This window comes from Thamnophis elegans, chromosome 1 (assembly GCF_009769535.1).
Source record: "Thamnophis elegans isolate rThaEle1 chromosome 1, rThaEle1.pri, whole genome shotgun sequence".
NCBI classification, from domain to species: Eukaryota; Metazoa; Chordata; class Lepidosauria; order Squamata; family Colubridae; genus Thamnophis; species Thamnophis elegans.
The window spans coordinates 145,219,756-145,233,423 of NC_045541.1; the positions used below are offsets into that span (position 1 = coordinate 145,219,756).

The following is a 13,668-nucleotide window of genomic DNA, read 5'->3' on the forward strand; positions in this document are numbered from 1 at the left end:
GATTGATATATTTTGTTAAAAAATCAATTTTCCCAGTTTGCAAGACAATTTAGAAATCAAATATTCTTAAAGTCATCAATTTTCCCGTTTTATTTGGCTATCTTGACATCCTGTGCTACGCGAGTCTCATTAGCATCTCATCATGATTAGTAAGTCTGTGTCCCCATTTATCTAAATCTTCTCCCCTTTACGCTCACACCAAGTAAATGGTGTGCACAGTACACACACACAGTAATTTTTCATTCTCTGGAGCTATCACATTTTAGAAAATCAGCTTTATATTCCTCCTTGTACAAAGTTCTCTCTCAAATTATCGTTGCTGTTTTCAAAGAAATCAATGGAAGTTATTTAAACAGTCATTTTAATTCTGATTAAATTTAATAACCCAGACAGAAAGCTATGCTGATAAGTGGAATAGTGCAGTACTATACATATCTACGTACAAGTAAGCTCTGCTCAAGTTAAGGAGGCTATTCCCAGGGAACCAAGTATAGGATTGTAGTATTATTGCAGATTAACTATCTGGAGCAGGTAAAAGTAATGTTGATATACTCCAGAGTAAGTGGGGTCTTTCTTCAGTAATAATGGTTAAAATTTAACTCCCAGAACTGTATTCTATTTGAAACAGAATTAACAAAAGGCAAGCAAAAATAGCAACAAAAGCAAAAATAAAAGCAACTAATCATTACAGAACTAAAAAGCTCATTGTTAATTATCAATATATTGGTGAAACAAAAAAGGAAGCCTAAAAAGCAGCTTACTATCTAATGAAACCTAATATATAGAAAATATCAATTATATAATTTTATACACTGACACACACAGTATATACGTGTATGTTCATTACGCACATTAGTCAAAATAAATATGAACATCTGTGATCAGAATTTGATGAGAACTTGGAAGTTTTTCCATGCATAAAATGAATGAAAAACATGGCGATATTTGTTTTTAAACTGGCCATTTATTCATTTTTTAAAAGCAAAAAGCAATGCAGCACAGCTCTATATGGGTTCGTGTAGAAATAGAGCAATGTAAACCGGTTTTTGTTTCAAAATTTCATGATCTCATCTAAAAGCAGTAAATTCAGACGCGTCCCCCCCAACTGAGCACAGAAGGGGCATGATCCAGAAGACAACCCCCCTAAAAAAATCCCAATTATTAACTTCAATGGAATTTCCATTAAAAAAACAGCCAAGGCCAATAATGCAAGGTGAGCATGGTATGCTCTAGTATGGTAATGCATAAGACTTTCTACACTTGTAGAATATGTTTGCCTTAGCTCTTCCAAGGCTACATTCATGAATTCAAAAGTGACAATAAACATTAGGTTCTGACAAATCCATTAGCAAGAGAGAGCAAAATCACTCGATTCTTCTTAACCACACACATTGCACCACACACTTGTACACAAACACACAAAGGAAATTAAGACAGCTTTCTGACCCAAAATAACAATTCAAACCTTCAACCACATTCATTGAACATATCCACCAAGGCACACATTCAAAACCTATTTTCTGTTACTAAATTCAATTGAACTTAAATTTAATTCTATAAATGTGAAGATCCTATATGCCCACACTTAGGATAATAATGTTGTATAATTAAGACATTTTATTTTTTTAAAAAAATCAAGATGTTAAAACTATAACAAAGATGTAAAATATCTTTAAAAATCAAACAGGCCACGTGTTATTAAATTAAAAGGACTTGTCTTCATTAAACCTGGATAACCAGCTTGTCAAAACTAACTGCTTATCATTCCAAGTGTGTGTTTTCTTCCAACACAATTGTAGCATCAAAGGTTTCATTCCATCTGACTGAAGCATACATAGTTAAGTGGCTTAATAGTTACTACATTCTTCATCAAGGGGTTTGCAAACCAGCTCCACTAACCCTTTCTTTCATTAATGTTAACATATTTACAGTTGGGCAATTGAAGATACAATGAACTACACATTAATACATGTTTTGCTTGCAGAAGGGGAAGAAATCAGTTTAGGTGCGCTATAAAAAGAGAGGTATTGGATATGAATCAAGACACAATCAGACGCAAATGCAAACTTTTTAGCTGCTATGCACTTTGAATCAAGATGCCTAGGGGATTTTTTTCTTCTTCTTTTTATGATTTATAGCTGAATTAAATGCATTGGTATAGCTAGTGAGTAAGTTAATAATGCTGCATATATAATATGCATGCCACACTGTTTACTCTTACAAGTAAAAAATGTTTGCTAAATCTATTTGCCTGTTTTTACAGTCTCCAAACTTTTCATGAAAACAGCAAAAAGGAAGGACCCTTTTTGGCGGATGATGACTTCCTGTACCAATTGACACATTGTGCAAAAACAAAACCAAGTCCTGCCTCTATGCAGTCATCAGGCAAGTCAGTTATCTCACAATGTAACACAATATGTTCCCATCTGCATGGTCATATTTTATTCTTGAATTGTAATTTGCAAAGAGCTCTCTTGAGATCAAATTCTGCTTCAAAATACTTTTTTTTCTTTGCAAAGCTGTAAAATGTTTAAAGGAGACGGGAAAAAGTTGAACATTTAATACTCTTTTTTTCTAACCTTATCATCTATAGTGGAGAAAAGAAAAAAAACTTACTTTTTAATAGTAAAAAAGATGGAGCTAAATAATGTATTTTTAGAAATTCTGAAAAGATCCATTGTTCTGCCCTTCTTTAAAAATTAACCGCAAATGATAATACTCTCCTCCATGCTTGCCGATAAGAGCACCAAGGTTCTGTGCAACATCACAACTTCTCCAAGCCAGAAGCCAATAGAAATGGGGCTGATACTACGTGCTGCTTAGGTGTTAGCAGTGCTGCAATCATCATAGTACCGTAATGTTGGTTACGATGTAAATCTCTGCAGACCTAGATGAGCAGACTGTAGATTAACTATATCTGGCTGCGCTTTGTAATGATGTATTGATGAATCAAGCAGCATTTGCCAGCTGCACCACTCTACAGGGAATCCTAATTTCAGAGGAACATCCAACAGGCTCCATATTTTTCCCCTCAAAGGAACTCTATGCACTGTTGCGTTTTCCCTGGTCCTGTACCAGAATTTGAGGATTTTGATAACATGGGGAAAAAATAACTTTGTACTTGAAAACTACGGCCAGACATCTACCAAGGAAATTGCTTTCATCTTGAGATTTTGCTCATAAACCACTATGCATATACACCCATTAGAATTACATAGTGGCACATTAAAAAACCTGGACCAATCACTGAGTGAAGATTCTGAAGGACGCTAGAATAAAAATCGACAATTCAGGAAAACATTATCCGCTAATCATCCAATTATTTGTAATTTTGTTTCCAGATTCATCGCAATCTAAACTTTGTCATTGTAATAGGCTATACATTTTATTTTTCCTTAAGAGAAAAACTTATACTTTTTTCATACTCATATTAGTTTCCATATAAAATCAGCACAAAAGGAAAGAGAGAAATAGTGTTTCCTACTGACCAATATGAATGATGAATAAAACAAAACTAATCAGATAGTGCAAAATGGCTCATCACAACCACAATTTGCAGTTTAGCAAACTCAAACTCATAGAGTCCCGTAAATCTACTTGCAAGAGATTTAAGACTATATATATCTGCTCAGAAGCAAGCACCACAAAACAATGTTAATTCCTACTAAATGACTATAGAATTGCAACTGAGAAGCATTTTATGCAACGTTAATTAAGTTAGACTACAACAATCCTTTCAATTCAGGTAAGTTTCAGATGTAGATGTGGCCAAGCAGATAGATGTAATTTGCCTATCTTTGTTGGTTGGCAGGCTTTTACAACTATGAATGGTATACATATATAACGTGAACAGTTTCTATTCCACCTTCTTAAAGTATTCCCAGCTGGCAGATGAGAATGAGAATACAAAAACATCTGAAATCCACTTTTTAAAATGGCATGTACAAGTACAATGCAGCTTTTGGGAAGATTTCCATAACCTGCTTGTCCTTCAGTCTTGACCACTGAAAGCAAGCAGTTTCTAATTCTGTTTAGGGACTCAAAGATAGGAGACTGCCTTAGTAGACACAGATAGGTACATACATATGCATATTTATACTGGGCTGTTTTGCAAAACAACCGGTCAAGCTCTAGATGTGAATGATTTCCAATCACTATGGAGGAACCAGCATTAATCAGATTTTTAAAGAATTGCTTAAACTGCCTGGAATTGCTCATTTGGAATTAAAATACGCAAAGGCACTTCCACAGCTATGAGTTTCTAAACCCTTCTCTAAACACCTTTTGAAGAACTTGCCTCTGGCTTAAGAGAACAAGTTAATCCTATCACAAGTTTGATTTGAGATGGGGAGAATAAAAATAAAATTGTTTAGCACAAGTTTAATTATCCAGCAAGGTCTCATAGTGACCACTTAAAAACTTGTGAAGTTTTGGCTATAACTGTATAGAATAATAGGTTATATTATAACAACTTCTGGAATACTTGATGTACCCTAATCATCTTCTCTCAATTTCTTTCTTGAGAAATGATTCTGCTTTTCTAATTTAAATAATGCCTACACAAATATCTGTATATTTTGCTAAATGAACTAGTTATTCAGATGTAGAAAGAAGAAAAAGATTTATTGCAATTGAGAGGCTAAAATACATAGGTCCTTGTACAGACCATAAAAGCTGTAAATCTTCACAGATAAATCAGGACTGAGATAATATGATTGTTACAAAAGCTTCCTTTGTGCCTGTGTAAATAGATGTATTTTAGTTAAAACCAAATATCTGAATGGGGAAAGAGAATCCATCCAGATAATTTTGGCTGTAGTAGAACAGACTTTCTAGACTATAAATTTATAGCAATATATAGACAACAAGTGAGAAAAAGTTAATAAATGTGATTTTTGCTGTAGATTGAAAACAGGTGGCATTTTTGTCGAATGTCCACCACAAAAGGTGGGGGTAGTTTCCAAGGGAATTGTAAATCATCATCATTATTTACACCCAATTCTATTGGTGTTGTTTTTCAAGTTATACAGAGGTTTGGGTGTTCTGTCATTCAACAAATTTTGTCAGATTATTCCAGAAGCATTAAAAAAATGTAGACGTGATGCTTCGTGTACAATCACATACATTCCTACAATACTTTCTTACTGTACCATATGAGTACACACAATTCCCAACAAGCATTTAAACCACTCACAAAACAAACGAATCACTAGATCTTTCCAAAAAAATCTGCATTCAAAATTTTGCAAATGGAAAACTAATATATTTATAGAAAACACTCAAGCCATGTCCTATGGATGTCATGCCATTAATGAAACTCCCAAATACCTCTTTTGCCAGAAAATTATATTCCTGCATTATGTCCAAGACCACTGCTTATTCTTGTCTATCCTGCAAGAGATGTATTACAGAAGAACAAGAAAAATTCAAAATTCCCAATATACATTTGAAACTTAGATGACTGAAATAGTACTTTTCCAAAATAATGGAAGAGCAAACTAATACAAACGCTGTGGAGAATTATACTACAGGAACAGGGAATGCTAAAGGATTCTATAAACAGCTTTGTATAAAACTAATTAAGCCGAAACAAGAGAAGAGTATCATCCTAATAGCTGCTAAAAGATTTCCTTATGTATCAGTAAGCCCAGTCTGTTTAAGCACATTTCCCCTAGATCGTTATGCAGTTATATTCATAACAATATACCACCTTGTGAACTGTGCTAAATGCCCTAGAGTTCTGCACAAGCCAATTGATGCTTTGCAAGATTATATAACCAAAGAATTTCCAACATAAAGACTCCGAAATAAATTGAAACTGCACAAATGCAAATGTATTGTGTCCTACCTATTTAACTGTCTAGATTAGAACTGTTTTGGGGATGACCTCTCGGGCACCCTAAATCACACAAACCAAAATTAAGCCTACGATACAATCTGATGAAAACTTAGTTTTAAGTTTCTTAGTAAAATGCATCTGTGTGATTTTTTTAAATCAGATGTTCTTAATCTTATCCGCTGCTTTTAAAACTTCAACTAAATTCACTGAGTAGAACACATTAAAAAAGCAGGCAAAAAGAATATTCAGAAGCAAATAAAAATAACAGGCTGGGCATAACAAGTATTTTCACAAATGTGGAAATATTATTGGTGATACTTTGATTACAGCTACTATTTTCTTTCTTTTATTACTGTGAAAGTTTTTAAAGTCCAAAGATTGAAGCAAGTTGTTAGGGACAAAATTTGAGGCTTTCTAGAGCCTACATGTATTCTAGGGGTGTGAGTGGATGTTAGGAAGGGAAGTGATCTTCTCATCCCTTCATTTCAAGTAGTCCAATAAACTGCCTGCTGTCTCTATGCTTCCAAGAAACTGGATAGGAACACTAAATGAGTGGAGAAATGATCAGATAAATTGCAGGCCCTGTCTAACTGAGAATGAAGGGTGCTCGGATAGTAAATGACAGCTCTACTCTTTTGTCTGACCTAATTTATTTCTCTTTGAAAGTTCAAATAGAGCCCACTGCGGACACCGTCGATGGAGAATATCTACCCAGAGATTGTGCCCTGAGATGAGAGAAAAATTTGCAGAAGACTTAACAAAACCCAATCCTAACAAACTTCTACAAACCTTCAATGCCTTTCTTCTGGCAAAGCTGTATCTCTGGATTCTCTTTTTATAACTCATTGTACAGCTAAATGTCAGCAAGAAAGGATTCAAGAGATGTTAATTCCTATAAAACTGGTCAAGGAAATCTGGGAAATCACAAGCACACAATTCAGCACTTACCTGCTGTCAAAGTAACTTTTTATGTTGTTTATGATGATCTCTATTTATGCTGTTTATGATGAACCTCTATATCTTTATTATTTTAACAAAGGTAAACCAATGAAAATAAGCTTGCATGGCCCTATAAAATTCAGAGCCATGATAATTAAGGTGTTACTGAAAGGTTTTGCCGCTATAAAACTACACAGAATATTTAAATACATTGATAACTATGGTTTCTCTAAAAGTAACTTGAATAAAATATATGTACCAGATGAATCCAACAGTATGCAGTTATCAATTATAAGTACGATACCAGGACTAGTACATTCCTTGCAAGATCTGGTTTCGTTAAACATTCACTTTGTATACATCAATTTTTACTAGTGTTCTACTGAACTGATAGACATGAACATCTGCTCAAAAACTGAGCTGAAATCTGAGTAGATATACAATCCCCTTTCCCACCATTAAACATACAGTTTTTAAAAGTTTGTAGTTTGTCCAGGGTATTTATGTTGCTCACAATGTGTATCTATATGATTTTACACAGAAAATGTGTTCATATGACAGAGTACACTCTCCATAATTCTTACTCCGTTAGGTCAATCTCTCCTAAACAATTCAATCTTACTGATCTTTTTTATTGTTTAAAAATAATTCCATTCCATGTTCAGTATGTAAAATGTGGACAAAAGGCAAATTATTCACTGTGCATAAATATATACGAGCACATACGCTCAATCTGTGAAGGGCTTATTCCTTGCTTTTAGTTAATCAAGCACTTGGAATTCAGAAAGTATGACAAGCTACTAACAGTAAAAGACACGTTTTAAAAGCTAATTTAATTTAAAAACATCCATCTTGCCAGAGTGGTTTAATCAGTCATAATTTGCTTAGAAAATAGATTTATCTAACTTGCAATCTCTCTCATCTTGTACTATACAGATCTCAGCATGAAAATCAATACCACAACTTTACACCTAAAACATTTTGTAGGCAAGGATGGAAACCTGACTCCTCTCTATATTGCCTTGCCTTCACAGATGCTGGGAAACAAAATCTCTATCAGACAGGCTATGAGCGCCCCCTAGCTGTCAAGACAAGCCACTGATCACCACCAATGTGACTTCAACTGAAAAACTAGGAAAGTTTTATTTTGGAGAGTATTTTGTAATAACAAACAAGAGAGGTGCAGAACAATCTCAACAGAAAATGGAAAAGAAAAGCCGTTATGTGTTGAGTTAAACTAATAGAACAAGCTTCAAACCACTTCATTCTGATAAGGGAGGCTGAATGTGCCAACTAGTGCCATGACATGAAAAATTTGGCCTCTTTTACCTGGACCAAATTCATTTTTGAACAGCCTTTGTTCAACTCACACTTCCATGTAACTAGAAGAGACAGACAATAACCTGGCTTTCAATGAACTACTCTGCTTATGCATGTTATCTCCATGCTTACTAAGATGCTTAAATAAGCCTAACAAATTAATCCCTGTATTGCCTATCAACAAAAAGTAAAACTGTTCCTTATTCCTCGGTGTATTTATTCTCCTAAACAACTAAATCATTCAAAGGACATCTAAAGATGGCAGACTGAATACTAGGCAATGTATAAAAATTAGCGAGAGAAAAGGGATATAGAGTTTTAAAGCCAAAATAGGTCTCATAAAATATTTTACAGTCTGAAATTTTGACTAAAATATATCCTATACAACTTATGAAGTACAATTCAGAGGTAGAGGTGTGGACAATGGAAGCGATAAAATTAAGCGCATAATACCTGCTGCATACACACGTCACATTCTCTTAGTTTATACAGAAATTGAAACCAACTCTACAAATTTATTTCTAGCTAATTCCTCAGTTTAACCAATCTCTTAGCTTGGATGTCTGTTTAAATTCCTGAATTGTTTCTGGATGAGAAAATCCTTTCAGTAAAGAAAACATACTTTAAAATATTTTCTTTTCACTGAGATCATGGTGATATTTTTCAAATTAGCGTGGTCCAAAAAGGCAAACCAGCAAGCCACCTGTTGAGTAAAAGAATTCTAGAAATCTGCAAATTTATTTTGCAAAGCAAGGATGTGATTCTATTATCAATCCTACAACACCACCCTGAAGAGATTGTCTTAGGGAGATTCAGCTATATATTACAAATATAATTATTCTGATGGTTGGTTTCTTTTGATTGCATTCTAACTTGTCAGTTCATTTTAAAGCTGTAGTGTTGTCGCTCAAATCTTACTGTCTATTAAACAAGAATTCTGTTGTAAACAATCGAATTAACATTATTATGTAGTACAGAAAAATCCTAACATTTATGTCTGCTTTTTCCTCAAGATCCATTTTAATTTTCTAAATTAATGCAACTCATTCTATTTTCCTACTAATTCCTTCACTAGAAAACAAACCAGTTTTCCTCCATCAACTCATTAATCTATCACTGACAGATTAGGTGAGATACATTTATCAAGAAGGAATGCAGAGAAATCAGAGGTATTTATCTGAATAAATAAATTTAAAATACCGTTAACAATGAAGTCAGAGTGCTGTCACTGAAAGATAGCAACAAAAACTGACCTGACCTGCATCTGGATTGTTCCCTTAAGATTGAAAATCCTATACATACTTACTTGAGGCTAAGCAGCACTGAAATCAGCCGTGCTTACTTCTGAGTAATCGCACAGGATCAGTCAATAAATATTCTTTTTCTCAGGCCATAAATATTTCCCTTCTGCCTGCCCACCATTCAAGGTAAGAATTTTTATTTCAGCATCCAGAGACTAAAATCTAAAGCACTCCAATGAAAGGGGTAGAGAGAGAAATGCCTGCCTAACAGAGCACTCCACCTTAAAAGGCAGTTGCCAAGCTGGTGACCCTTCCTCTTTCATATACTTGCGTTTTCAGAACACCTCATATTCACTGAAGAAAAAAATACAGGTGGAGACCGGGGAATTTTATATGAATTTGTTTACTTATTTGGTCATTGTTTGTACTTCCCGTCCAACTTCTTGATATTTTTCTTTCCTTTTTTAATCAGACTATTATTTAAAAATTCATTAATACCTTCCTGAAAATTGGTCCAACCAGATCTTGGTGAAACTCTCTCTCCCTCTTCCTCCCTCCCTCGCTGTCTCCCTCTCCTCTCTCTCTTATTCTGACAGTTGAAACAGAGTGACATTTTCTGGGTATTTTTGTCTTTCTTCCCCACCTTTACTCACATACCCAAATATACACATCATTTGTGCCATGACAAAAGATTATCTCCTTGATTTGCTTTCTACAGCCTAATTCTAGAAGCCCTCCCTCAGGACCCTTTGTAAAGTCCTTCCACCTGAAAAGTGGAATGGAAGACCTGAGAAGAATGGAAGTACCTGAGACTTTTTTTAGCACCATTGTAAACCTTAAGCCACAAGCACAGAGACATTTGGGGGAATCTTTCCAGCAAACCTTGTTATCAACCTCAAAAGTAATGATGGCTGGTTCTCACAGGAGAAAGTGAAATTCCCAAACCAAGCCAGATTCTAATTTCTTCCCAAAATGTGTGCACTGTGTCTGTTGCTTCTCCTACTACCAATATCTGTGACTGTCTTTATCTTTTCCTCCCCACACAAACACAACACCCTCTTTACTTTCGAAAATGAAAGTCCACCTGCCAGTGTTCAGAAAACTGAAGACTTCCTTTGAATAATGTTGTAAACAAAAGAAGAAGAAGAGGAATCCTCCTTCCTTCCCTTTTGGGAATTTCATAAGCTGGCTAGGGTTTTTCTTCAGAAAAAAAATAATACAGTTTGCTCGAAAGGCATGGTAGTTTGGGTTTTAAATCCACTTTAAAGCCCAGCCATCCACTGCCCGCTCAAAATCAACTTAAACGCCGTATCTTCCTCGGTGCTGCTGCAGCTAAGTAGTAAAAGTGAGGGGGGGGGGATGCAAGATGGGGGGGAGGGGGGAAATGAAGTAGCTGGGGAGGGGGGGGAGAAGAAAAACAACATTCACGAGCCAAACGCCATCCCGGGTCGAGCGCCTTCGTTCTCCAATCAATATAATTCCGATGTATTCTCGCAAATAACATTTTTATCAGCTGCAACAAAGGAAAGACCGAGAGCGACCGCTGTCACCAAATGCTGCTGGCAGATGGCTGCTAGTCCTAGATTCTCGGGGGGGGGGGGGGAGACGCAGGGCCGTGTGTGCATTTATGTTCATTTAAATTTGGAGAAATCTAACATACATATTCTATTCTTTCCTTCCCCCCCCCCCCTCAACTGTCCTCTTCAGCTCAGCCCTCTCTCCGGGTCTCGCCCAGGCGCGCGCCACTTTCCATTGCTTCGCCCAGCTCCCAGAGAGCAGCTGCGGCTCTGCAGCAGCCCGGGCGTGCAAAGGAGCTGTTCCTTGCAGCGGTCTGTTTGCATTTCTCTCGGTTCTGATTTCGCTCCGTTTTCTTCTCTGCAATATCCTATCTATATTCCCTCCCCTCCCCCCCCCCGGAATACTACTCAGGTTTATCTTCTTTTTGAGCAGTTACTTTATGTTGCACCTAGCTGAGAAAGCAGGAAAAAAGCAATGCTGCTTTGCAAATCCTCAAGCCACTTTTAACAGTATTTGGTGTCTATTGCATTTCAAAGTATCCGGGACAGCAAAGAAAGATAAGGAGAAATGCAAAATAAAAGGTTGGTTGTTGCTGTCTTTTTATTTTTATTTTACAGTCCCGTAGGTTTTGCAACAAGAAGCTGAAACCGAGGGACGCTGACCCCTTAGCTCGACCCCCCACGACTCCAGACAACCAAGTCCTGGCTCCCCACCCCCACCCCCATTCTTAGCCTCCGACGTGAGGAGTACCTCATTCTACATCTCTTTGCCCCCCCCTCCATTCCATCCCCATCTGCTTGAACTATTTGGGCCACATTGGTATCTCAGCAGCACCTTGCTCTCTTGCAGGATTAGAAAGTGGCGCGCTTTTCACTGGACTTCTCTAGCTTGCTGCTGGCGCGCGCTGCGATTTGCAAAATGGTGCTTCCATTACTTTGCGAGGTCCCACCAAAAAAAATTCCCACACTCCCCCCCCCCGCACATACATCTGCCTCTCCCCCCCCAATCCCCCGTCTTCGCCTGGGCTCCCGCCACACGCCCATCGTATGCAAAACCACCCTACGCTTTGTGCCGGGCTGCCGGACCTCGTCGAGAGAGAAGTCGATCCAAAGGCTCCGAGCCTGCCCGACTACCTGTCCGTCGCCGCCATCCCTCCCCACCCCAAGTCCGGTCCTATCTCCCATTACCGAGCGGGGCTTCCCTGATTGGGGGGCGAAGCAGCCCCAATCACTGGATCTCCCCCCCCACCTCGCCTGCCACGCTCCTCCCTCCGCCTCCCCCTCTCCCAGCTCCACACGCCGGCCTCGCCGCTTCATCCCCGGCCCAAACGTCCCCTGCATGTGGTTCTCATTACGGGCTCTCCCTGCCGCACTCCAGCCACCTTCCCCGGCAGCCGCTGCCTTCCACTCGCGGCCAACTTTGGACCCGCTTCGCCTCTCCTTTCAAGCTCCTGTAGTTCACCCCTCACTCTTTCCCCGCCATCCCCGGTTCTCTTCCCCCCCTCTCGGCCGGCTCCTCGGCCTTCTTCCTCCTGGCTCCCTCCCGGCTGCCTACAAATTCTCCTCAAACTTTCTCTCGCTCGGCACCCGGCATACACACCTCTTTCGCTTCGTTCTCCCCCCACCATCACCACCACCAGCACACATACACACGTCCCCCCTTAGCCTGCCAGGCATCCCCGCCGCGGCCAGATTCTCTTTCCTTCTCCCCTAACTCTCCAAGACCCCTACTTTCTCCCACCCACCGACACCCCTGAAATCCTCCCCATCCAAGTTTCGCGCAAAGCGCCCAAATCGCATCCAGGTTCGAGCCCCCCCCCTTTCGCTTCTCCCCACATACGTTCCGCTTTCCGAGTCGGTTCCTCGCGAGGCACAACTTACGCGTGATAATTTCCCTTTGTGATAAGTGCTGCGGGTTCCCCTGCTTGCGACGGGACATTGCCCTGGCATTTACACGGTCATCGCCCGGAGAGCTGGACTTAGGTAAGGGGGAGCGGAGGAGGGGGGGAGCGGTCGTCTTCCTCCTCCTCTTCTTCTTCTATGCTCTTCTTGACGGATTTCTTCTTTAAAAAGAAAATAAAGAACTCGAAAGAGAGAAGCACTTTTCCCCCCTTGACGTTCTCAGGATGAGGTTCTTCGTCCAATTAAACAAACATCATACATGAAGTGGGGGAGGCTTGGCTTTTATTTTCATAAGACAACTGTCTTTTGGGTTGTTTGGTTTTTGTTTTCCTTTTCCACAGCTTCCAGATCTTTTCTTGAACTTCACCAAGCGCTGACATTTATTTTTCCAGAGTGGTTAGAAGAAAAAGAAGGGGGGGAAAAAGCAAAGTGCACCTTCTTCCATCAGGAGGGTTTTCTTTAAAAAAGGAAAAAAGAAATGAAAATTGAATTATATTCATACACGCTCGCACAAAGTAGAAAAATTGGTATTTGCCCACACGCAGAGAAAAATGCAACAAAAATACCCTTGCTGAGTTAGAATTCTTTTTTGCTTTGCTTTTTTTAAAGGGATAGCCCAAACTGTGTCTCCTCTTTGCCAGTTCAAGTGCTACTGTTTGAGGTTGGTTTTTTTTTTTTGCTTTTTTTTTTTTTTTTTTTTGCTTTGCTTGCACCCCTTTTACCAGTGCTTTTTCCCCCTCCCCTCGCTTGGCACAAGGTCTTGATAGGAAGGAAGCCCCCCAGTGCTTCTGGGTGAGTGCTGGCTATTACTAGGAGATATATTGCAATGTGAAGATGGCGGAGTCCTGGTTCCCTGGGAGCGCTCAATCTCTCTATGGCTGGGTCTGCCTCCGTACAATGGGATAAAATT

The 13,668-nt window shown here is 38.7% G+C and overlaps 1 protein-coding gene across 1 annotated transcript in view; it reads right to left on the reverse strand.

Annotated features, from left to right (window-relative positions):
• BCL11B (BAF chromatin remodeling complex subunit BCL11B) overlaps window positions 1-13,425 on the reverse strand; it is a 152,034-nt gene extending 138,609 nt beyond the window's left edge. Inside the window, exon 1 of the mRNA XM_032222652.1 lies at window positions 12,738-13,425. Coding sequence (XP_032078543.1) covers window positions 12,738-12,795 — 58 coding nt within the window. The 5' untranslated portion in view covers window positions 12,796-13,425. The remainder of the gene's footprint in view (window positions 1-12,737) is intronic.
• Window positions 13,426-13,668: the final 243 nt, after the last annotated feature.